The sequence below is a fragment of the Eulemur rufifrons genome, chromosome 26 (genome assembly GCF_041146395.1).
Source record: "Eulemur rufifrons isolate Redbay chromosome 26, OSU_ERuf_1, whole genome shotgun sequence".
Classification (NCBI taxonomy): domain Eukaryota; kingdom Metazoa; phylum Chordata; class Mammalia; order Primates; family Lemuridae; genus Eulemur; species Eulemur rufifrons.
The window spans coordinates 3,471,063-3,495,387 of record NC_091008.1 but is presented as its reverse complement, the minus strand read 5'-3'; the positions used below and the strand labels follow the sequence as shown (position 1 = coordinate 3,495,387).

At 36.0% G+C, this 24,325-nt stretch overlaps 1 protein-coding gene across 2 annotated transcripts; it reads left to right on the top strand.

Moving 5' to 3' along the window:
* On the top strand, positions 1–22,724 carry AP1AR (adaptor related protein complex 1 associated regulatory protein). 2 transcript variants are annotated; one of them, XM_069459093.1, is made up of 10 exons: positions 1–363; positions 7,647–7,695; positions 9,230–9,256; positions 11,934–11,959; positions 14,017–14,113; positions 15,289–15,387; positions 17,349–17,407; positions 18,044–18,117; positions 19,299–19,427; positions 21,761–22,724. In XM_069459093.1, the coding sequence occupies exons 1-10, from the start codon at positions 278–280 to the stop codon at positions 22,024–22,026; spliced, it is 912 nt and encodes a 303-aa protein (XP_069315194.1). In that variant the 5' UTR covers positions 1–277; the 3' UTR covers positions 22,027–22,724. The 2 variants fall into 2 exon arrangements, with proteins under 2 accessions (XP_069315194.1, XP_069315195.1); XM_069459094.1 differs by lacking the exon at positions 15,289–15,387.
* Positions 22,725–24,325: the final 1,601 nt, after the last annotated feature.

Here is a 24,325-nt window from a genome sequence, read left to right as displayed (position 1 = left end):
GGGGCCATGCGGACAGCGAGGGGCTCCAGTGCCCGCAGCCCTGCGCTCCTCCCTCGCGCGGCGGCGGCTCGGCTCCCGCCGGAGTAAGCGCCGCCTTTGTTCCGGGCGCCTTTTCCCTCACGTCTCCTCGGACAGACCCCCGCGCCGCCGCGCTCCGGCCGGCCCGCCCTCGGTCCCCGAACCCCACTTCGGCTCGTGCCGCGCGGATGCGGCTGCCGGGCCCGGGTTTGGGCTTTGAGCGGGAGGAGGAAGAGCAGCAGCGCCCGGGCGGCATGCGATGGGGAACTGCTGCTGGACGCAGTGCTTCGGGCTGCTCCGCAAGGAAGCGGGGCGGCTGCAGCGCGTAGGCGGCGGCGGCGGCGGGTAAGACCGCGGGGGAGGGGCCCGGCCCCCGGTGGCTCCTCCCGTTCGGCTTCGGACTGGGAACCCCTTTCCCCGCCCCGCAGCGAGCGCGGGTGGGGGCCGAGAGCCCCGCTACCCTCCGGGCTCGACAGACGGCGAGCGGGTGGTCGTCGCGGAGGCCCCGGGCAGGGCGGGGAGACCGGGTCTCGGGGCCTCCTCCGGGAACAAGCAGAGGAGGGGGCGGGGTGTCACTCCTGTCGCTCCCAGCAAGACTCCTGCCGGGCGCCCTGTCATGCGGGGAAGGAGTCGCAGGAGACGTCATCTCGGGAAAGTAAGGGGCACCCCCGCGCCAGTGGGCGGCAGGTCACCTGGACACGCCCTGCGTGGACCCGGGGTTCAGTGCTAAAGCTGGTGTCTCTGCATTTGACCCTTGCTTTGGTCCTGGCAGGGCAGGTGAGGACCTGGCGCTAAAGTTGATGCCTCAGATGGATTTTACGCAGAAGTCATTTATTTGGGTGCTGGAGTAGAATAAGGTTCCAGACACCGATGAACTCTTTGATAGGTACAAAGACTTGCCAAATAGCTGGGTTTCCTTCCAGGAGGCATTCAGGTTCTTGGTGCTGATAGCAAGAGAGGCGGCGTGCAGTTTTTTCCTACTAATTTTTTGAAATTTCAAGAGGAATGCCATGTCTTGACTGCTCCCCACACGCTGTAAGTCTAGGTGAATCGCAGTCCTGAACTCGCTTCTCTTGAGTGAAACCGGGCTATGCTTAGGTGTTTCTATGCACACCGTACACGGAATAGAATTTCAGAATTCCATTTTTGTGTTTTTTGTTTTTTTTTTTTATTTCATGGGATATTGGAAAAGTGAGAGTAGATTCCTTTGGGGTTGGCCTTGTTGTTGCTGTTATTAAATATCCCCCAGGAATTCAAACCTAGAATTGAAAATCTGAGTCAAGCCACTTTGTGTAAGGAATAAGAGTATTTCTGCTTTCTAAAACAGATTCCTACAGTTTCAGGATTTGTCCCATTTAATCAGCATTATTAGGTAATAAGGTGTCCAGCATAAACAAACTAAGACCAAATGGTCTATAATTTGAATCATTTGGTAATGGAGATCTTAAAATATGATTTTCTCGTTCATTCACTGGGCACTGTGTCACACCTCTTTGATACAAAGTAGCTAAGGTTTTACCCTAAGTATTCCTAGAATGGAAGAGTAAGGATTTTCAGGTTTTGTGCTTAGTTTAATATTTTGATTTGCCTGATTTATGGGCTCTTATTGTTCATGGGGACATGGCAGCTGTTTTATCTTGTCATCTAATATATGTACTTCTAATTTTTGTGTGTTAATGCAACCGTAAAGTCAAGCTGCTTAAGTAGACTTGCCTAAGATGACACACAGTCTTTGGCTTTATTATAATCTGTCGTTGTGTTGTACTAAATTCTAACACAACTTGTGTTAAATTCTAACTTTTAAAAAAGTTTCTTACGTTCTAAATGGTTTAAAAAAAAAAACCATAGTTGGCATTATATGTTATCTGTGGGATTTTTGGCTTTTTTCATATAATTTTACAAACTAATTGTGTTTTCCTTAGAGTATAGCATTAAAGTTGTAGATTCTACTCCCTGAGCACATGAGCTTGGCAGCACAGGGAAGCAGCAGGAGGAAATCAGTGAATCACTGAGTGATAATTGTCTGTAGATGTGCTATAAAAACATAATACAGGTTGGGTATCTCCTATCTGAAATGCTTGGGGACCAGAAGTGTTTTGGATTTTGAATTTTTTCAGATTTTGGAATATTTGCATTATCTGAAAATCCAAAATCCGAAATTCTCCAATTTGCATTTCCTTTGAGCATCGTGTTGGCACTCAAAAAAATAATTTTGGAGCATTTTGGATTTTTCTGATTAAGTATACTCAATCTGTAGTTGGATCTATACTCTGTAGGCAAAACTCCTTGAACAAGTCCTGTTGAGACAAGGAGAGTCTGTGAGTTGTGAACACTGTTATCTAAAACCATGTAATGGTGAGATTGATCCTGTTACTTTTAATCCATAAACATAGGTTTTGACAGTTTCATTACTGGAATCTTCTGATTAACATATTGTTTAACATTGATTTTGATGTTGTGTTAGCAGCTTCCAGTAAGCATGTAGAGATAGGTAGATACAGTTATTTACATAATAAAATTAAACTTTGCCTCTCAGTTTAGTTGGTGTTTTTTTTTTTTTTTTCATCACTTGTTACCTTTGATTTTCTTTCAAGCATAGGTCTCGATAGTTAACCAGTAAACCAGTAGTTCTAAGGGTGAAAAAGTTTCGGAGTAATCACAAAAACTTGGTTTGGTCTTGTATGTCACTGTAGTGACCACAGTTAGAAGAGGGCATCCTTGGCTTTAAAGCCTGATTTAAGCTGGACTTCACAGGAGTGCTTTATGAGCTCAGGCTTGGTTTCTCAGCCTTGCAGATTTCCAGGGGCATCTCAAAATCAGATCACTCACTTTACACTATTCAATCTTAAAACTAGAATTACCAATTTTTTTAAATTATAAAATACTGGGTAGCTGTAGTATTTTATATTCTAGAATATCTGACTGACCAGTCAAGATATAAATATCAGTGTTGAGATATGTTATTTGGTGACTAAAGCAGAGGAGATTAAATATCTTTAAGGAAGAAAATTTAAACATCTTAATGAGTCATACTTCTTCACCAGGGGGTTTTGCCTACCAACACATTCTCCAGGGCATCATCTAGTGGTCAGTTCTGTTTATCTGGGTGAGTCTTTCGTGTAGAGTTTTATCATGTCCCTTTCTTAGGTTTTTTTTTTTCCCCTCATACTGAAGACCCGATTAAGTTTCGTCGTTTTGTATTTTAATTCCCATCTTTATATTACTGTATAATTCCACACAGTGGTTCCGGTTAAGATACATTACAGTTTTTATGTAAAGGTATGATCGTGTTTTGTATCCTTATTGATATTTAACATTTGTTGGCCTTTTGGCTCCAGCAGCAAAGTACCTTTCAGGCAATACTTTACAATGATTTGCTTTTCCTTTCCTGGTAAAACTGATCTTAATAAGAGCTGCCAACATTCAGTTACTTCCTATGTGCCAGGGCTGTTCTAAGTACTTTACGTTATCTCATTTATTCCTCCGCACAATCCTACGAGGTGGATAAATACGATTATATACATTATAGGTTGAAAACTGAAGCTTAGAAAGTTTAGCTTGCCCACCATCGCAGAGCTGGGATTGCAGCCCAAGTCCCTCTAAATTCAGAGCTCTTGTTCTTAACCACTAATAGCTCATGGCTCTTTATTATGTAGATAAATGTTTGGCTGCTGTCTCTCTCAGTGCATTATCTTGCACTTTGTCACTAGAAGATTTGAGGAGTATGTCTCAACAACTTGACACTTTATGCTGTGTAATAAGCTACTCTTCTTCTTTTTTATTTATTTACTTTTTTTTCTTTTTTGGTAACCCCTAAATGGACACATAGCTATTCTCTTTTTCTTGAAGCTATCCACTTGACCTCTGCAACATCATTTTTGTTTTCTTTTCCTGTTTCTCTCCTGGCTGTTCTTACTCTATCTGCCTATTAAATGTGGAGTTTTCCTCTGTCTTTTCTCTTTTTTATTTAATTCCCTTCACATCACCTACCCCTGAAGAAATTTCATCTATTCTTATGATTTCAACACCACCACTTCCAAATTTCAAACTTCTTTTCGGTTGCCTACCGAAGACATACTCTTGGACATTATTCAATTTAATCTCTATGTGTTCTATTCAGTCTCTTATACATACTGAACCTATCTCCTCCTTCTGTACTTCTGCCTTAAATATTGCCTTTCAAGGTGCCTAGTCAGCATCTTCCAGACTGCTCTCCCTTCTGGATCTTTCATGCTTCAGCCCATCCTCCCTTCCTGTCATGAGTTACGCTTTCTAAAACCCATACTGGATCTTAACATTCCCTCTCTTAACAACTTCCATCTGCTTCCTATTTCCTATAGCTAAATTTCACAATCTTTTTTCCTTCTTTGGCATCATGTTGAAGTACATGGCATTCGAATGTGCAACATAATGTCCATTTATATACTCAGTATTATATGCAGTTCTATATTTGGGTATCTGTAATATCACTCTTTGTTCTGTCACTCAGAAAAATCCTGTCAGAATATAAATCAGTGAGGAAAACATTAAAAGATTAATATTGAAGCTATTCGAATTTCAAAAAACTTAACTCATATAGATATCAGTATGTTAACTTTTTTCATAAATTATTATCCCCCAATAGATAGTATCAGGTTGTCTTAGTCCATTTGGGTTGCTATAAAGAAATACCTGAGGCTGGATAACTAATAAAGAAAAGCGTTTTATTTGGCTCATGTATACTAATGAACTCAGTCTTCTCAGTCTGAGCTCTGAAACAGTTAAGTGTCTCCTTTCCTCTCCCCAGTTGTTCTGCTTCCCCTTCACTTGTATTCTCATCTTTACCCAGGAGCAAGTAGGGAAGGATTGCTAAGAGCCTCACTCTAGAATAAAACTGTTGAGGTAGAAAATATAAAACATCAGCGTAGTTTATTATTTACTGCACACGTCTGGGGGTTCTATGCAGGCATCAACAATGTTTGAACACATAAAAAGCAGACATTCATAATTCATAAATATATAAATGTATTAAAACATTTCTTATTTCAGATAAATCACAGGATAAAGCTCCTCTGATAAAAATGTTGCCCTTGAGTTTGCCAAATTGAATATTTACATTAATCTATCAATATAATCTTAGCTTTCACGGTTGCAGGAGTCAGTATATACCCTTTGTGGACAAGGTTTCAGTCTCACCCATTTTAAAAGGAAAGCTTGGATTTTTTTTTTCCTAAACTTACTTTGCTCTTTTATTTATCTTCCATTTTAATTGTTTATTGCTATTCTTAATTTGTTCATTGTCATTATGTCACTTAGACTCATGTTTGTTTATTACTTAGGGCTTTGGTTGTGAGGACAGAAGCCCAGATCAAACTATCTCAGGCAAAGGTAGACTACATTCTAGGGATATTAGATTTCTCAAGTAATAACCACACTGTGAGCAGGGCAGAGATGCCGCTGGTCCTTAGGGGCGACTTCGATGCTGTCAGAGCACTTTTTCAGTGGATTTCATGCCTCTCATTGCAGATTGTCAGGAAGCTCTTTAGAGCTCCCAGGAGTATATTGTCTCTCCCTGCTCAGTTTCCATATAACCGAGAACCAATCAAATGAGGTCTTGGGGACTGACTGTGGTCTAGCTTGGTCGGGGTGTCAGAGTTATGTAAGAACATGATTGTCCTCATTGTAGCTGGGTATGGATAGAGGGGACAGGAAAGGGAGACATTGACAACAGATAACCCCATTGGCCTCTATTAAAGTGAGCTTGTAGTATCCGTGGAAGAGAACAGAGCGTTCTGCAATCTAATGTGAGTGTAGCGCCACTGTTACTTCCCTTGGTTTGAACAGCGTTCGCTTAGCTTTAGGCTTTGCTATAGCGGTGAAGTCATACTGATGGCTTATATTAAGATACTTGGTATTGCTGAACTTTATTTCATTATTCAGTTATACCACTCAGTAAACTTGTAATTCGAGGAAATAGATTAATTAAAGACAGATTCTTCCTTCAGGGAAGAGAGTGATGATTGCTAGGAGAGAAGCATACAGCACTTACGTCGTAGTCCTAATGCGAGAACGCAGCGCTCCTGGAAGGCTCAGCTCATTTCTGGTTTTGTTGGAGAGATGAGGAAGAGAGGAGAGAAGAGGCACTAGGTAGTTGGAGAATTAAGGATATTGTGTTGATGTTGACTATGTTCCATGAGATCTATGGGATGCCAATACCAAGTTCTTTGCTTTTTACCAATGATCTCTTCATGGACAATAACACAACTTTGCGTCTATCAGCAGATAAAGATTGCAGCAGAAAAAATAGTGCCTATAATTTCACTGCTATTTTTGTTTTTCAGTCATGATACTATGGCTTTCTTTTTCACTAAATCAATCCCCTCCATACACACATGTACACATAATACAAACCATTGCGACCTGTCCTAACCCAGGGATTCTTCCCATTTCTTTTTTTTTATTTCTAATTTTTAATTATTATGGGTACATAATAGTTGTATATGTTTACAGGGTACATGCAATGTTTTGATAGAGGTATACAGTCTGTAATAAGAAAATCGGTAATTGGGGCATCCATCACCTCAAGCATTTATCGTTTCTTTGTGTGAGGAACATTCCAATTTCACTCTTGTAGTTATTTTAAAGTATATCATAATATATTGTTGACTATGGTCACTTTGTTATGCTATCAAATATTGTTCATTTTCTGTCTATGTTTATGTACCCATTAACCATCCCTGCTTTATCCCACTTCCTATGCAAGAATCCTAACGTGTTAAGAACCCCTGGTTTGAGTTTGGGTCCCTGTGGGTGAGGCATGGGGTGGGTGGGTGGAGTTCTCTGCCATCACTCTTGGCAGCTGTGAGAGGAACCACATTATGGGTGAAAGTCTTATAATCTGGGGGCACTTCCAGTAGTAAAGCAGTTTGAGTGGCTCTATCCTATACCCACTTTGATACTGTAGTAGTTATAGTACAGACATATCTTTGGAGCAGGTATAATAAAGAAGATTGATGCTTGACTACATGTAAGTTTCTCTAGTAGGAGCTGAAGAGAATGATTAAACCAAAAGTCAATAATTGGCCCTAGTTGGAAAAATTAATGTAATGGATTGTTTGGTTGACATGTATATGCATTGTTTTTCTTCTTTTATTTGTGAGGGCATGGGAACAGAATAAAAAGCCTTGTATAAAGATATATGGTTCCACCATCCAAAGATAACTACTCTTAGCATGTTGACATATATCCTTTTAGTTTTTGATGTTTTATGTATGTTTAACAAAACTGGGAATATACTTTTGTTATACATTATTTAACATATCAGTATTTTTAATAAGGTATTTTACTTTATATAATAAAAATAATGAGATAAATTTCAAAATGTATTCTGTACTATATAGTAAATAAATTATTTATTATTACAGGTTTGGTAAATATTAGTACCAATAGAAAGAAATACTGATTGACTAAACACTTAAACTCATAACAAAGTTTAAAAATGTGGACCGTTTTCTTAGGTAAATTTGGTTGTTCCTTTTTAGATACTTAAGATCCTATATATTAGAGAATTTAAAGCTGCTCTTAAGAGAATGTTTTTGTGCCACTGTATCAATTCCATTTTAGAGTTGTGTTTCTGTTTTTCTTCCCAGATCCAAGTATTTTAGAACATGCTCAAGAGGTGAGCACTTAACTATAGAGGTAAGTAGTCGTGAATTTGATTGGATTAAAAGTAGCTTCAGAAGGACAGAAGGGACTTTTGTTGTTGTCGTTAAGGGGGGAAGGATCTGGACCCAAATTTAGTATGGACTGTATTTCAGTACTGCTGGTGCTAGTGGAGAGAGAGAGCATTGCGGCAGTGGGAGGGAGGAGTAAACAGGGAGAAATCTGCAGATAAAGGTCCTGTTCTTCTTCAGATTTGGTTTTTGGTTTTATGTTTTTTTCCCCTACACAAACCAGGCTGCAGATATTCTTCTCTCAGTCCTAGTGGCTCACTGTGACAGCAGTTATAAGGAAAGACAGTTGGCCTGCTCCAGCAGGGAGGTGTGGCAGAATCAAAGCAGCAAATTGATTTTAAGCAACTCCACGGCAGAATCACTGAGTCATTTTATCTCTGTATATAAAACAGAATAATAGATGCTGTCATTCATTCCTACTGTGAACCAGCCACTCTGGTTCCACTATAGGTTAGGAATGTTGTTGCACATAATTCTTACCACAACTCTATTGTAAACAGGTGGTAGTCACCCTATTATGTGGATGAGAAATCAGAGGCTTAGACAGGTGGAGAAATTGGGCTACATTACAAAACCTCAAAGTGGCAGAACCCTAAATTCCAGTCCAAAACTGCCTGGCTCCAAAGCTTGAACACTCCTTCACTACCTTCTGTTTTAATGAGGAAGCATGTAAAGCAGGAATTAGTTTTTTAAAAAATCACAACCAGTAAAAAAAATAAAGATGATAATTTTAAACAGTTTTATCATCTCGTTAGAGAGATTCTTTCATTTTCTAAACCTTTTGAATTCATTGTTTTCTCTCAATCTTTAAACAAAACAATATTAGCAATAAAATACTTTTCTTTCAAGTGGTTATTTATCAAGTATTTATATTTAAAATGCAAATATTTTAATAATATAATTTAATACTAATGACTTTTATTAGGTCGTTGACATAATAACATTAATTACGTTATAGGAATTGTTAACATTCCTATCTCTAGAAAGACATTGTATATGGGAACAGTGACTACCATCTAGTAGATTTTCAGTAAATAATTATATGAATGACTAGAAGAATAATTATAAACACTTAGAGAAATTTTTATTTGGTTATCTTTTTGGCCCTTGTTTCTTGAGTAATTTTCCTTCTGACATTAAATAATTTGTTTTGAACTGAAGTGGAAAATTCTGATAGTGTGGATTTAAAATACCTGTATGAAATATTCAATTCAGGTGAAAGTTTTAGTTCTGATTTATGTAGAAAATCACTGTAATTCTCCTTTTTGATTTTCATTCTTAATAAAGTCATAAATATACTATTGTATATTTGCTTGCATTGGCCATTTTGTAGGATTGTTTAAAATATCAAATGAGATGATATATAAAAATGCACTTGACTTAAATATCTTATAAATAAAAGGTATGTTATTTTTAAGGTAAAAAAGTGATATAATTCCTTGTGAGATATGTACTTTAGATAGATATCCCTCCTAACACTTACTTTTTTGTTCTTTCAGTTTGAGAATCTAGTAGAAAGTGATGAAGTAAGTATTTCCATAGTAGTGTAAAACCTGTATTTGTTATTCTCATTAATCATCTCATTAGTTCTAATACTTAATTATTTCTACAGTATTTTTAAATTTTGTTTTAGAATTTTAATTTCTGGTATTTGTGTTTACTTTTTAGTCTTTTCTGTATCATTTCCTTCTTTTACTAATTTATATTAGCAAATAATCCAGAACTTTTTACTGTATAACATATATGATACTATACAGCCACACATACAGGTTTTAAAGCATCATATGGAACTCGAACTTCAAAAAGTGATATTTCTAATCTTTTGCCATTAGGTAGGTAAAATACCTCAACAATCCAGAATAGACTCCTTCTTTAATTATAATTTTCATGGATTTCTGAGGGTGGAATTTACGCATGTTTATTCTACAGTCAGTTTCTGACTTTAACCATTAGTATTACAAAACAGGATGATGCTCAGCTAAACTAAACACAAAATATGACATGAGAAAGGAAAAAGAAATAATGGTTAAAGTCAGAAATTGACTGTAGAATAAACATGCATAAATTCTTATCAGTTATCTTTTATGTTGATTTTCTGTATTTCATCTCATATAAAACTCAGCCAATTTTAAGATGTAGCCCAAATATAGAAATGTTAAAATATGAAAAAAATAATACATTTTAGAATCAGCAAAGTGTAGTGTACATGTCTACACTTCATCTTAGCAATGTGGTGAGAAGCAATGTGGTGTATATCTCTTAGGCACTGGTATAGCTGGAAGAGCTTTGGTTTGTGTGCTAATTTCCACCTTCACTAATTGTATGAGTTTGTGCAAATTACTTAACCTCCCTGGAGCCTATTTTCTACATCTCTAAATTTAGTTAGACCAGAAGAACCCTGCAAGTTCTGACCTTTTTCATCTTTGTTTCCTAGGGAAAGAAGAACATGTATTAAACCTTTCCTTTAAAAATTTAAATTACTATTTAGCCCAGCACTTCTCAGAATGTATTTGGAATATTAGTGTCAAATCATAAATTAGCATATAAAAAGGTTCTGAAAAGAACTGTGGTTAAACAAAATTATTTAAACTTGTTCAACTCAGCATTTCCCAAATTAATATAGGTATAAATTCTTTTTTAAAATAATAATATATATTTATGATCTCGTAGAACACATTTTGGAAACCATTTTACCTTTTGTTTTCTCACTAAAATGTCACCCATTTTCATGGAACCTATTTCTTTCCCTTTTCAAAGCGCACTTTAATCTCCATGTCTTTTTCTTTTAAAGAGTTTAAGCACACACTGGCCACATATTTTTAAAGCTTCTGACAAGTGCTAAATATAAGAGTTCTTCCAGCCTGCAGCATAGTTCATTCCAGCATCATACTGCTTTTCATAAGAACTTGTGATTCCGTGTGTTTTCCTAAGATGCTTTTTATTTGGTTGGTTGGTTGAGGGATTTTTGTTGTTTTTGCTAACCACTTTTTCCCCTCTCGTGTCATATTTTGTGTTTAGTTTAGTTGAGTGTCATCCTGTTTTGTTGTATTATTTCCTAAACGAATGTGGACCATTTGGAATTTTATTCCTACTGTTATCTTAGTCGTATATTTTAACTGTCAGATATAAATAAAATGGTTTAAATGTGTAAGGAATATGCATAAACCTGAATCAATATTGAAAATAGTTCACGGTTTGCTGTGGAGGACAAAACTATAGATAATTTATAATCCTGTGAAAGAAAACAAAAAGTTGATTTTTATTATTTGTTGTAATTATGTTCTATAAAGTCACCATAAATGCTAACTTAGTGACTATTGAAGCGTGTTACTCCTAGGGGGAATGCAGGGTTAGGATCCTGTAAGCCAGTAGTCACATTTTCATCAACCCATGAGTATGTAATATAAATTTGTTTTTTGTGTGTTTCTGTTTAAGACACCTTATTTAGTATATATTGTTGATTCATTAACTTTGCACTTACAGGCAACAGCACTAACTTATCCCTGAACGAAGCTTACTAACGTACATATTTTCTCCAAAAGGGCAGTATCGCAGCCGTTTTGCCCTTAGGAACACTACTAGACAGCACTTCAGTAGTGTACTTGGGGGTTATTTCAGACAGCAAAATCACCAGCAGAAAAGCACAAAACTGCAAACTTGGCACTGCATAGACTGTAAAATGGACACTTGTTTACAGTGTGAAAACTGAAACAAGAAGGTAAAGTGCCACCTTGTTCTGCTTCAGCTGGGAATGCGAATTGTCAGGCAACTCAGATTTTTCACTGCTTTGGGCACGTCCTCCAGTGGCCAAGAAAGCTTACAAATATGTTTTAGCAAGTAAGCAAATTTGCAAATATGGAATCCAAATAATGAGGATCAACTGTAAATGATGAGGACATGGAGAATATGTTGTCTAATACCATCCTGACCCAGTTCATTTGGTATATAAGAAATAATTGTTAGAAAAAATTAAGAAATGTCCAGCAAATGATTGTTACATAATTAAGCTAGATATTAAACTAAATTTCACCTTTGAAAAATCGTAAAATTTTAAAGCTTTTTGTTACACTTTCAATAATTAAATTTATTTACTGTGATAAAAATAGTTAAGTAGAAAATTTTTTGGCTAAATAAAAATGTAATTGTCTTAAATAGAATTCAGCTAGTCGAATTTTTTTAATTGTTTAATTAATTTTTGTACAGGGGGAGAGCCCAGGAAGCAGTCATAGGTAAGGCTTTTAAAAAATAATAACTTTTATATGAACTGTAAGAAGTTCTCTTAGAGTTCAGGCTCTGTCATTTATTGGCTTTGAGATATTGAACAATTTGCATTTCAGAACTTTAGTTTTTTTCTTTCTGAAAGATTGAGGCAAGTAATGCATATCTCAACAGATTGTTTTGAACATTAAAGAATTTAGTGTATATAAGTGCCCAGGTGCTTTCCTAGAACCTAATTGTCATGTGTTTTTTAGTGTTCTTAAAACCATTTACTATTGATAAATATTTTTTAAACTTTTTAACTTTTCTCCCCTTTTTCCTTCCTTATGACATTCTCAAACTAGATCTATTAAATCTTTTTATATCTTTCAATAGTAACTAGAACCTTGATACTAATTTATTTAAGCAGCTTTTTTATATTTTTTTATGCACTGCTTGCAAAAGAAGCATCCATCTTTAAGTCACAAAAGAGTTCTTAATTTCAAGAGAATATTGTCATAAACTGTATCATATTTTGAATATATGTTCCTTGTTTAGTGTACCAAAGATTTATTAAGAAACTGTCATATGCCAATCACTGTGCTAGACACTGGGATTTAAACCCCAGACATAGTGTCTACATTAGAAGAAGAATCATCAGTATTAATAGCTGAGCTGGTGATTCTTAAAATTATCAAAAATGGGAGCCAGGCGCGGTGGCTCACACCTGTAATCCTAGCACTCTGGAAGGCCGAGGCGGGAGGATCACTCGAGGTCAGGAGTTCCAAACCAGCCTGAGCCAGAGGGAGACCCCTTCTCTACTAAAAATAGAAAAAAATTAGCCGGGCGTGGTGGCGACATACCTATAGTCCTAGCTACTCAGGTGACTGAGGCAGGAGAATCCCTTGAGCCCAGGAATTTGAGGTTACGGTGTGCACTCTAACCCAGGCTACAGAGCAAGACCCTGTCTTTAAAAAAAAAAAAAAAAAAAAAAGATTAGAGAGAGATACTAAGTAATATAGCAATGTCCCAAAGAATTCTCTGGAGTGGGGCAGGGGAGGTGGCCTCGGTGATGAACGTATCAAGAGTGTAAGTGTAATAGGTGACCCTCAACAAGTTAAGAAACGTTACCTCTTTAAAGGACGGAGGGAAGAAAGTGGGGGGTAGAATTAAGTTAGTAGGGGAATGGCAAGAAGTTGAGGAAATTCATGGTTGATGCTCCCCGTTTCTTAAAGTGGGGTGAAATTGTCTTTTAAACGTTTGAGTAAGGAACTTGAGTATGTGAAGATTTTGAAGCTGTTCATGTAGGATGTGAGAGGGAGTTGATTCCATGTGAGTCAGTGGACTGTTGCTGGGGGCTTGGTTGCTGGGGACCAAATTGGCCTTGGTTTTTCTCTCACAGCCCACGGCAGAAAGGGCTAATCGTGGGAATGATCCACAGTCGTAATACGAGTCAGCTGCGTGAATGTGGTGTAATGATGGGAGTGCGTGACGGTGGATGTGTTGGTAATGAACTAGGTCAGCTCCGCCACGGCGTCCACGGTGGGCGTCCACGGAGTGAGGCCAGGCGATGACGGGGATAGATGATGACGAGGATAGCCGGACTGGGAGGAAGGGAAGGACCAAGGGCCTGGGGAGACCAGAGGGATGGAGCGGGGTACAGATGAGGGTTAAGAGTCCAGAATGGTGTGAAGGCTGAGGTCACAGTGCGGCGTACTGAAATTTCTATTTCGTGATAAGCATTTTGGGACACAGTTCATTGTATGCACCCGAAGGTTGGATGTAAAGCAGAGCCAGAGTGAAGTTCAGGTAAGTTCACTTTTCTTAAAAGGTGGTTGTAGTGCTAAAATCTACTCTGATGATACAGCATCTTCTCAGTTTATGTGCTAGAACATAGCAAGTATTAGAATGTATACTTTGCTCTTAACTATTGAAGTTGTATCAAATTGCTTGAATACATTTTTCACAGCAAAATTTCAGAATTTCACTGGCTTGATGGGTGTTTTGTGTGGACTTAAACTCATCAGAAGTTTCCTTTTTTTTTTTTTTTTGCTTTTTCTTTCTTTTGTCCCCCTCCTTTTTCCCCTAGGCCTCTTACTGAAGAAGAAATTATTGACCTAAGAGAGAGGCATTATGATTCTATTGCTGAAAAACAGAAAGATCTTGATAAGAAAATTCAAAATGAGGTAAATAGTCTTTTATGTGGCTTAAATATATGTTATCATAAGGCTTCATTTATAGGGGAGAGTTGTCATTACATATTACATGTAGTCATTGGATCTGTATTTAGATATACATATGAAAATGATTTAAAAGTAAAATTATTCCAGCCTATTATAATTTCTTATAGTTTGGTTTAATTTATCAGAAATCATATGCTGCCAAAAAAATGAAGCTAGTACATTCTTTTAAAAAAATAATTTCTTAATTCACAAGTAGGAACTCTGGCAAGAATATACACCTTTGTGTTTAAAACCAACTTTTAAAAATATTACTGTTTCACAATAAGTAGTTTTCTTTAAAGTGTTTTTGTTTGTCTTGGGTTTATTTGTTCGCAGTGAACCAAGTACTTCTAATAGTTATAAGTGTTATAATTATTTAATATATTTATAGAAGTGGCCTGTAATTATAGTTTTGCTATCACTAGACTAAATGGAATTAATTATATTCCATTATACATTTAAATGTCTATTTAGTACCAATTAGTGATTTCAAAAACATTAACTTAAGCTATATAATAGTTGCTAATATTAGTCTAAGGAAAAAAGACTGTTAAAATTTGACTTTTAAGTTAGCTTTGACGTGCAATGGATATCACTAAAGCAGTTTGTATGCTGTTATAAATGGCAAGAACATAAATTTGAAGATAACTTTTGAATAATTTTACAATAATAAAATTAAGGAGATGTTAATTAGTTGGAGAGACATGAATTTTGTGAAAGCTTAGTTCGCTTTGGTAGATGATGGTATAATTGGTTTTAGTTTTAGAGATCTTGCTTTGGACTTACAAGGGCCAAAACCATAAAACTTGTCAAGGTGATAGGTGTTGGAATGATTGCTGAGAATGAAGATCATTGTATAATACATTCTAAAGAAACTGTTCTGTATGTATACAAATTAGATGCTATTGCTTTGTAACTCAATTTGTAAAGAATTCGATATTGTGTTTCATATGATTTGGGTTATTATGTAAAAGACACTGAAATGAATAATCACAAAAATTTCAATTCTGTTATGCTTTGTAGAGATCAATTATTTTTTAATACTTTCTTTTTTATTTTATAAATGGAAACATTTTATCTGTAGAGCAGTTAGACAGGTTCTGATTTTTGTTAATCCTTATCGTTTTGTTCATGTACAGTTAGCCTTACAAGAAGAGAAGTTAAGACTAGAAGAAGAAGCTTTATACGCTGCACAGCGTGAAGCAGCCAGGGCAGCAAAGCAGCGAAAGCGCTTGGAGGTGAGGGGAAAAGACCCCGACACACATTAGGGTTGCTTTTCTCCTTATTTTCTCTGACAGATCTTAGGACTTTTTTTCCTCTAGAATCGAGGGCTTCTTGTTTAACAACCGAATGTATTTATGCATGTACTCCTAGGAATCTTAAAGGCAAATTAGTCAATCTTTAACACGAAAGAAACAACATGAAAGTACATGCTGGATACACAATGCAATTTAGCTTTAGATTAGGAGAAGCTAATTCCTGTTTATCCTGGAGATATATTTTAGCGCTACAAAATTCAGAATTCTTTTCCAAAAATAAATACACCCTTAGAGTGAAAACATTGCAAAACTAGCCTTTAAGTATAGTTTCCAAAGCATTCCATAGTGTTGTGTGAGGTGTTTTTTTTTAAAAAAAAAAAAAAACTGCTTAAACTGCTTGGATTTCTTGTGCTTCCTAGAATTGGATAAGCCGTGTGATTTTGCCCTGTAAGGATTTTATTTCTCATCTTTATCTTGTGTCCTTGGGAGATGGGTAGTTTGGGGGTCTGGACAGACCTTTGGCATATTATCCGGGAAATCAGCAGGTTCCCATAGCTGACCGTGCTGCATGGTGACACAGCAGTGTCATGTGCCTCGCAGCTGGGAATGACAGACCTTTCTGGAGCCCTGGCTAAGTGTCCGGGACTATTCTAAGCAGTTTATGTGCTTTGCCTTGTTCAATCCTCACAACAATCTTAGGAGATAGTGTTTTACAAATGAGGAAAGCGAGAGGCAGGTATGTTTTATCACTTGCTTGAGATCCTGTAGGTGGCAGAGCCAGAGTTCAAGCACAGCAGTGCCTAGCCTGTATCCTACTCAGTATCGTCTTCCGTACTTTGCCTGTGTGGATTCACTATTGTAGTGTTAACTGACGTAGGACAAAGAGCATGTCACCTAGCAAAACTTAGAGAAACTGAAAAATCACGTCTATCGTATTATTATGTGATTTCTGTGTGACTGTGTCCCTTCTCTCTCTCTCTCTCTCTCTCGCTCGCTTGCTCTCGATGTTTCAGAAGATCAATTAAATTATATAGGGGAGTGTCTTTTTTTTTTTTTAGTCAGTTCTAAATAATGGAAATGTTTAAAAATTAATTTTTACCTTCTAAGAAATAAAAGTCTTTTTCTAGTTACAATATCAGTACTCTTTTTAGTGTAATAACTTGTTTACTGCCTGCCTTTTAAAGACAAAGCCTTCCATATGCAGCATCCATTTGGGTGATTTCCAGGGTTCTCTGAGTTTTTTTCTTCCCTGACTAAATATTTGAACAGGAACACATCACAGTCTATACAACATACACTGACACACAGACATACACAGACACCCACTAATTCATGTGATTTTCATAATAACCCCGAGTTTGCTAGGTCAGTAATATAGCCATCTGTAATTTACAGATAAAGAAACAAAAGGTAAAGGCCATGCCAGGGATATAAAGCTAATAATTGTCAGATCCACAAGTCTGACAGTTCTTCTAAATCCTAGTCAGTTGCTTTCATTATTTCGGAGTCAACTTAGCCAGGTCTTATAAATCCTTTTTTTTTTTATTGCTACTTATTTCACCCAGAATAGAACTTCATGTACTGTTTTAACTATTCCTTTTCTCCTCCTCATCCTTCCAGTTATTAGGAAGTTCTTAGGTTTACTAAGAATGTTAAGGACATCAGTATATATCTGTTTAAAAAGTTACCTTTTTTTATAATACTCTTCATATTCTGACCACTTAGGATTATGCACTGCTAAATTGAGAAAAATTCTACCCATAAGTAAGAGAATATAGAATTGAATAGTGATGAATTTGAGGAAAAAGAGTTCAACAGAGTAACTTTAAGATTTTCTTTTTTTTAGAAACTAGAAAAAACACTTTTTGGTATCATATGAGTGGTTTTAAAAAATATAATTTAACAACAGAGTGATTTTGTATTACATTATGTTTCTAAAGCAAGAAAGGCAGAGAACTGTGCATCGATATCATCCTGCCAACAACGGAGAACATCAAAGGTAAATAGTGAAACACACTTCTTCCCTTTGTGGTAGAAAATTTTATTTCCACATACAACACAGTTCACCTCAGGATGTTTTTATACCTATTCGTATTTATGCATTCCCTAAAAATTATTGCTTCTAAAAGACACTGTCTTGGAAAAAGTGAGAGTGTTTAAGTTGAGAAGTGATCATCATTTATTCAAATTGTCTTTATTGCATTTTTAAGAGTGATCACCTCTTCCATGTAGAAAGTGATACAGTAGCTGAATTCCTTCAGGTGACTTGTTTACAACTTAGTTGTTTGTGTTTTCCTTAGTCCCTCTCTTTCTTTATAATAACGTTTATGTGTGAGCATTTTTTGGAAGAGATGTTTCAATGTGACGTTTCCTTGAGTATCCCTACGCAGTCAAAGAACCTTGTTCCTGCTTCATTATTGTAAATTGTAAAGTTGGACTTAGGGCTAAGCTTTGGAGACTTGCCTTCAGGATCCCCCCAAATGAAGACCTATCTTCATGAGGTTATTCTAACCGTACAGCAGTTAGGAATTTGTATGAGATAAGTCTTGAAACCAAAAGGCCATCATTAACTTAAGCATTTGTTATGTTGCATCTGCTATGAATATATACAAAAATCTTTTCACTTTTATTACAGTTCAGGACCAGAAGATGACTTTGAATCTTGTTTGAGAAATATGAAGTCACAGTATGAAGTTTTTCGAAGCAGTAGTAAGTCTTCGAAAGTATTTTCTGTACATTTAAGTTTTTTATGCCACAATAACCAGGTGATGGCAGATTCTGGCTCTGTTTCTATAGAAGAACTTTCTGCCCTTCAATTTGTGTTGCCCAGATAGATCAATTAACTAGTCATTAATTAAACAACATCATCCTCTTCCCTTTTTAAAAAGGAGTGGGAGCGGCCGGGCGCGGTGGCTCACGCCTGTAATCCTAGCACTCTGGGAGGCCGAGGCGGGTGGATCGCTGGAGGTCAGGAGTTCGAGACCAGCCTGAGCAAGAGTGAGACCCTGTCTCTACTAAAAATAGAAAGAAATTATATGGACAACTAAAAATATATATAGAAAAAATGAGCCGGGCATGGTGGCGCATGCCTGTAGTCCCAGCTACTCGGGAGGCTGAGGCAGAAGGATTGCTTGAGCCCAGGAGTTTGAGGTTGCTGTGAGCTAGGCTGACGCCATGGCACTCACTCTAGCCCGGGCAACAGAGCAAGACTCTGTCTCAAAAAAAAAAAAAAAAAAAAGGAGTGGGAGCAAAGAAGAATCTCAGGCTTTTTCCTGTAGATCCGTACAGGGAGTCAAGCACGCCTTTCTGTTCTGATCCCACCCCTCCCCTTCCCAGAAAAAAAACAAAAAGGTGAGAGGAAGAATAGAAAGGTGTACTTATATTTTTACGTATTATAAATTGATTTATAAGATTAAAATGTTTCCTCAAATTTCGAAAGTCAAAGCTCCTATGCTTCCCAGTAATGGAAGCATAGTAGTCATGGTTCCTTTTGAAAATGTAGGCTGCTTTTCATTTATCTTTTTTTTTTTTTTTTAAATTTTTGTCCCCATTTGTAATTGGCTGTTAAAAATACTACCTAGAGTTCATCATATTTGAAAAGTTTATAATTCATTTAAATTTGTGTGTTTGTTGTGCTTAGATGGTCAGAAAGGAGGAGGGAGGGAAGAGAAGAAGGAAGGAAAGGAAAGGAGGGTGGGTGGGAAGGAAGGAAAAGAAAAGAAAGGAATCAAACCCTTATACTGTTCATAACAGAAACTTACTAATGTTATGACTTTAAGCAATGTTTCTGACGACGTTAAAAGGAATAGTAATATTTAGAGAGAGACAATTGTTGCAAAAGTACAAGAGCACAGATGGCACCATTTCATTGTATGTGGTGTACATTCTAGGACTCTCCTCAGATGCCACAGTTCTGACACCAAATACAGAGAGCAGTTGTGATTTAATGACCAAAACTAAATCAACTAGTGGAAATGACGACAGCACATCCTTAGATCTCGAGTGGGAAGATGAAGAAGGTATTTTGTAATTCACAATTCTACCTGGAAAGTTTAACTTAATCTGCACGTGTAAATCTTCTGTCTTGGTCTCTTACTTTATTTAATGGACGTAAGTGCAAGACCTTGAAAAATCATGTAAAATTTTTATTGTATTAGTGATTATCATTGTTGACAAATTGTTTAGAAAGTTGCTTAATTTTTTGTTTCTTGAAATTTAGAAAATATATGTTCGTTAAAGTTTTTATATTCCAGCCCATGATATTACTCAATATGAAGGATTATTGCTCCCTTGTGGGCAGTCCACAGCCAAAAGTTAGTTAACTTTTGGTTTATTATAAATTAGTGATTTAATTGTTAGTACTTTTGGTAGAACAGAAGCTGTTTTGGTTCATTATAAATTAGTGATTTAATTGTTACTACTTTTGGTAGAATAGAAGCTGTAACTCAGATATGAGTTTAAATTTTAGCTGGTATGTCTTCATAGCTATAGTACATTAGGTAGATTAGTTTGTTGATCGTAAAAAGGTAATACTAAACCTACTTTAAAAGATAATTTTTCGCTGTTATATATTTAGGGTCTAAAAATGCTTGTCACATAATAGGCAATCAATAAATATTTGAACAAATGAATGGATGAATGTTGTGAGGATTAAATTTCATATATATAGATATATGTATACACACATACATAATTTTAATGCAGCATATAGCACACATTAAGTACTCAAAATTGTAGCTAAAATGTTGATTTTTTTTTTAAAAAAAAGCTATTTCACTGAATAATGCCCAAGTTTTTATTTTCACTTTAAGAAATAGGCAATCCAAAAAAGAAGACTCAGTTATAGAATATAGAGCCTTAAGAAAAATAATAAGCATTAAACGTTTCATAGAATTTTGAGATAGAATGGGCCTTAGATATCCTCTGGTCAAGCCATTTGTTTTATCAATAAAGAAACAGATACACAGGGAACTTGAATAACTTTATCAAAGATTGCATCAGCTTTCTTAAGTCTTCTCAGCTAGACACCATTTTCTCAATCCTGTACTTAACATTATTGCATATTTGGATCCCAATCATGAGACTTTATGATTTTAGCATCTTGTTCAATTGTTCTGAAGCCTTTCAGATCTTTTAATTACTGTTTGTGTCATCCACGTTGTCAGATTTGAAGATAACTTTCTAGGTCATTGTTCAAGCTATTATCAGACTTACTAAACTAGACTAGGTAGAGAACGGAGCCCACTGGAAATCTGCTTCTAGGCTGATGTACATAAATCCACAGAAACAAATCCACAAAATGATATGAGCGTCTAGCTCGTATTTTTATCTTGTCAATAGAAATAACTTGCTTTACTGGGTTGAGTCTTTGTGATTTTTCAGGAGTGACAGACGACAGTGGTACAGATTTAAATGTTCTTTTACTACAGTAGGGTTTGATTCTTTATGGTCAGAAAACACAATCATTAAATGTATCTAGGGATGTTCTCTTATCTCTTTGCCAATCCTAGATTTAAATTCTGTTACCAGTGTTAATTCTGTACTTACAAATTCAAATTTCTTTTCTGTCCCCTCTCCCTTCCTTCTGCCAATAAAATGACATGGTTTTTTTTCTTCCAAAATTTTTTACACTTTCATTTTACCAACCAGTTTCATTCTGTTCAAAATTAGATCTAAAAATTTCCCATAGAAATATCTCTACTTTGTTGTGGTAGAGAGTCAGAAATGGCATAAGACCATAGACTTTGGAGCCAGAATGGATTAAAATTCTTGCTCCACAACTTTTTAGCTGTGTGACTTTGCACAAATCACTTAACTTTTCTGCCCCAGGTTCCTCACCTACAGAATGAGGATAATGATAGTACTGTACTTCACAGAGATGTTGAAGATTAAATTAGTTAGTACGTGTGAAGGGCATGCAACATTAGTGGAAACCTAGTAAGTACTGGGAAAATGTGTGTTGTTGTCATTACCATTAGAGAGGTTTTCATTCTCTGGGAAATGAAATAATCATCAGGGTAGACATACCAGTTTGGTCATCTAAGACTAATAGCAATTGAAATCCTTCATCCATTCTGTTTTATTTATGGCTCTTCAGAAATTTCATCTTATCAGATGATCAATGTTGCATCAAAACTGCCCTTTGGTGTATTAATATTTATTTTTCTCTAAAGCATGCTTCAAGATTAAACCCCAACAATCTCCCTTAAGAAGGCCTCCATGGGACTGGCTCTAAGTTGATTCACAAATCAAGTCTGATAGTTAAATAAGAGCTGTAATGCTAAACTAGGAAGTTTCTTAATATAGCTTTTTGTCTTCCCTGAGATTTCTAAAAACTCTGTTCAAATCATAGGAATGAACAGAATGCTTCCGATGAGAGAACGTTCCAAAACAGAGGAAGACATTCTCCGGGCAGCACTGAAGTACAGCAGCAAGAAGACGGGAAGTAATCCTACCTCAGCCTCTGATGATTCCAACGGGCTGGAGTGGGAGAACGATTTTGTTAGTGCCGAAATGGATGACAACGGCAATTCCGAGTATTCTGGATTTGTAAATCCTGTGTTAGAACTGTCTGATTCTGGCATAAGGCAATTTGATGCAGATCAACAGACTCGATAGGGTAAAATAGTGTGACCCTGTTTATATCAGTTACGACCAAATGTTAAAGACCAACTAGAATGTATAAATGGTTATACTGAGCCTTTTTGTACGGGGAAGGTAAGAAACCATGTTGTAAATGCTTATTTTATTAGAGAGGATTAGGGATGATAGGATAGATCTGAATTGCTTCAGAATTAAGTGCAATTTCATCATCTGCCTTCTGCTTTTCAAGACCACTTTAATGGTCCTGTCATGTTACCAGTTAAATTTAACTCTTTTCTTTGTAGCATTCCTGTTTACCATTACAGGTTTTCACTTTTAAAAAAATTTTTTTTATTACTTTGAATGCTTTACTAAGCCTATTTCATTATTTAACTATGAAAAATATTAAGACTTTTTTTTGTTAATTCTCAGCAGATGTGAAGGGAGCGTGAGGAAGGATTGTCAGAGTCAGATTTAGAATAGTGTTCCCTTTTTCCAGCATTATTTATTCCTTTGGCTTCTTTGAATTTTATTATCTAACAGTAAGCACAATTAATTTGAGTAGATGACTCTAAGAAATGCTAAAGTGTTGGCTTCTTTTTATACTTATTACGCATCCTAGTATGATAATGTTGATTCAATCTGAACAAAGGATAATGTAAAAATGAAGTTTCAGAATTTGGACACTACAAGTTGGTAATAATCATAAATAATATTTAAGAAAATATATATATTTAGGTTTTTCATTTCATCTTACATGCCACTATATTGACTAAGTTAATTGATATATAGTATTAAGTTTCTAGGCACCATTATTTTTTAAAAATTCTATATTTCCAATGAATAATCTTAGAAAGATTTTACACAGAACATATTCTCTGCATGATTTAAGAAAGGAAAACCTAAAAAGGTAATACGGGTATTTCAAAGTAAATAAAATCCTTTCTGGTATGAAAGGCTCCATTGATTTTATTAAGCTTTTCTTTGCCTTGTAGTACAAGGTGCTTTAATGGGATGAAACTAAGTATATCAATATATATAACTGCATTTTGTGATAGGCAATTAACTCTTTTCTCTAAAATTTACATATCAGTATAAAAGGCCAGGGATATAAAACACTCCCTAATTGCTTTCCTTGATTTTGCTGAGGACTGAGTATGATTTTAGTAAGAAAACTGTTTTTCAGTTTTTCCTTAGTGTTTTCTTCTTTTCTTTTTCTTTCAACAATGACAGTGCATGTTTTCAAAAATATAGGAAGGTCCAGATATAAATAGTAACTAAGAGTTCTTGCTGTACTTAAAAAAATCATGTGGCCCTTTCAATATTTGAACTGCTCAGCAATGACATCTGTAGTTTTATCTCCTTTTTTATCTCCTAGAAATAAATATGACTTTAAATATGTAAATATAATACATTAGGTAATGCTATTATTTATGTGTCTTAAAATAATTTAAGTCGTAGCTATGTCAGTGGAAATATTTTAAAGGTATTCTATATTCACATTGCCTGTGTTAATGCTTTTTAAAGTTTGTATACATCAGATGTATATTTTTGGTTTGGCATAAGCTACTACTGTAACTTTTCTTGGCTTTTTGTTCATGAAGAACTTTTTGAAGGAATGGTAATTTCTCAAGGATTGTGAATAAACACATTTTTACATTTAAAGGTAATAAATTATTTATTACTGGTTTTGCTCCACGAACAGGCAAGTATTCTGATTCCTGACTTATAATTATTTTATTAAGCCACTGCTATGCCCACCATAGGGAATAAGCAGGAAAACTAGACACAGGAACTGAAATAGGTGTTCAGGCCCCTTTGTGTGGTAACAAATGTGTCACTGTACTGGAATAGTCCTAGGATTGGGGAATGGACGTCATATACCATGGCCCACGAGTGACCAGTGTCTGAATCCAGAAAAGGTTTAAAACCTCTTTAGTAAGAGGCTAGAGAGTTTATAAAATATTTTAAACAGGTTGTTACAAAAATATGGACCCTTACTGCAGGCAATTTTATTTACCTGGAAAATTGTACAGGGAGCTTCACTACCTGATAATGCTAGAATTTAACTTAACTAAATGGCTACCATTATCTATTTAACATTCACTAACTACCTTAGTGAAAATGCGTTAAATGAGAACCTTTTAAATAAAGACAACTTTTTCTGAAGATAAAATTTTAGAAATATTTAGGCATTTATTATAAATGTTCACATATTTTTACCTATGTAAAGTGGCTTAAGAACAGTTCTTTCCCTTCTTTAGAAAGAGTTTCAAAGACAATGGTTAGTGAATTACATTTAGACTTTACTATGAGCGTGGTTGCTATTAAAAAT

Coding starts and splice junctions, on each gene's coding strand:
- AP1AR (XM_069459093.1), top strand. CDS start 278: ATGGGGAACTGCTGCTGGACGCAGTGCTTCGGGCTGCTCCGCAAGGAA. Junction 364..7,646: donor GTAGGCGGCGGCGGCGGCGG/GTAAGACCGCGG, acceptor TTTTCTTCCCAG/ATCCAAGTATTTTAGAACAT. Junction 9,257..11,933: donor ATCTAGTAGAAAGTGATGAA/GTAAGTATTTCC, acceptor ATTTTTGTACAG/GGGGAGAGCCCAGGAAGCAG.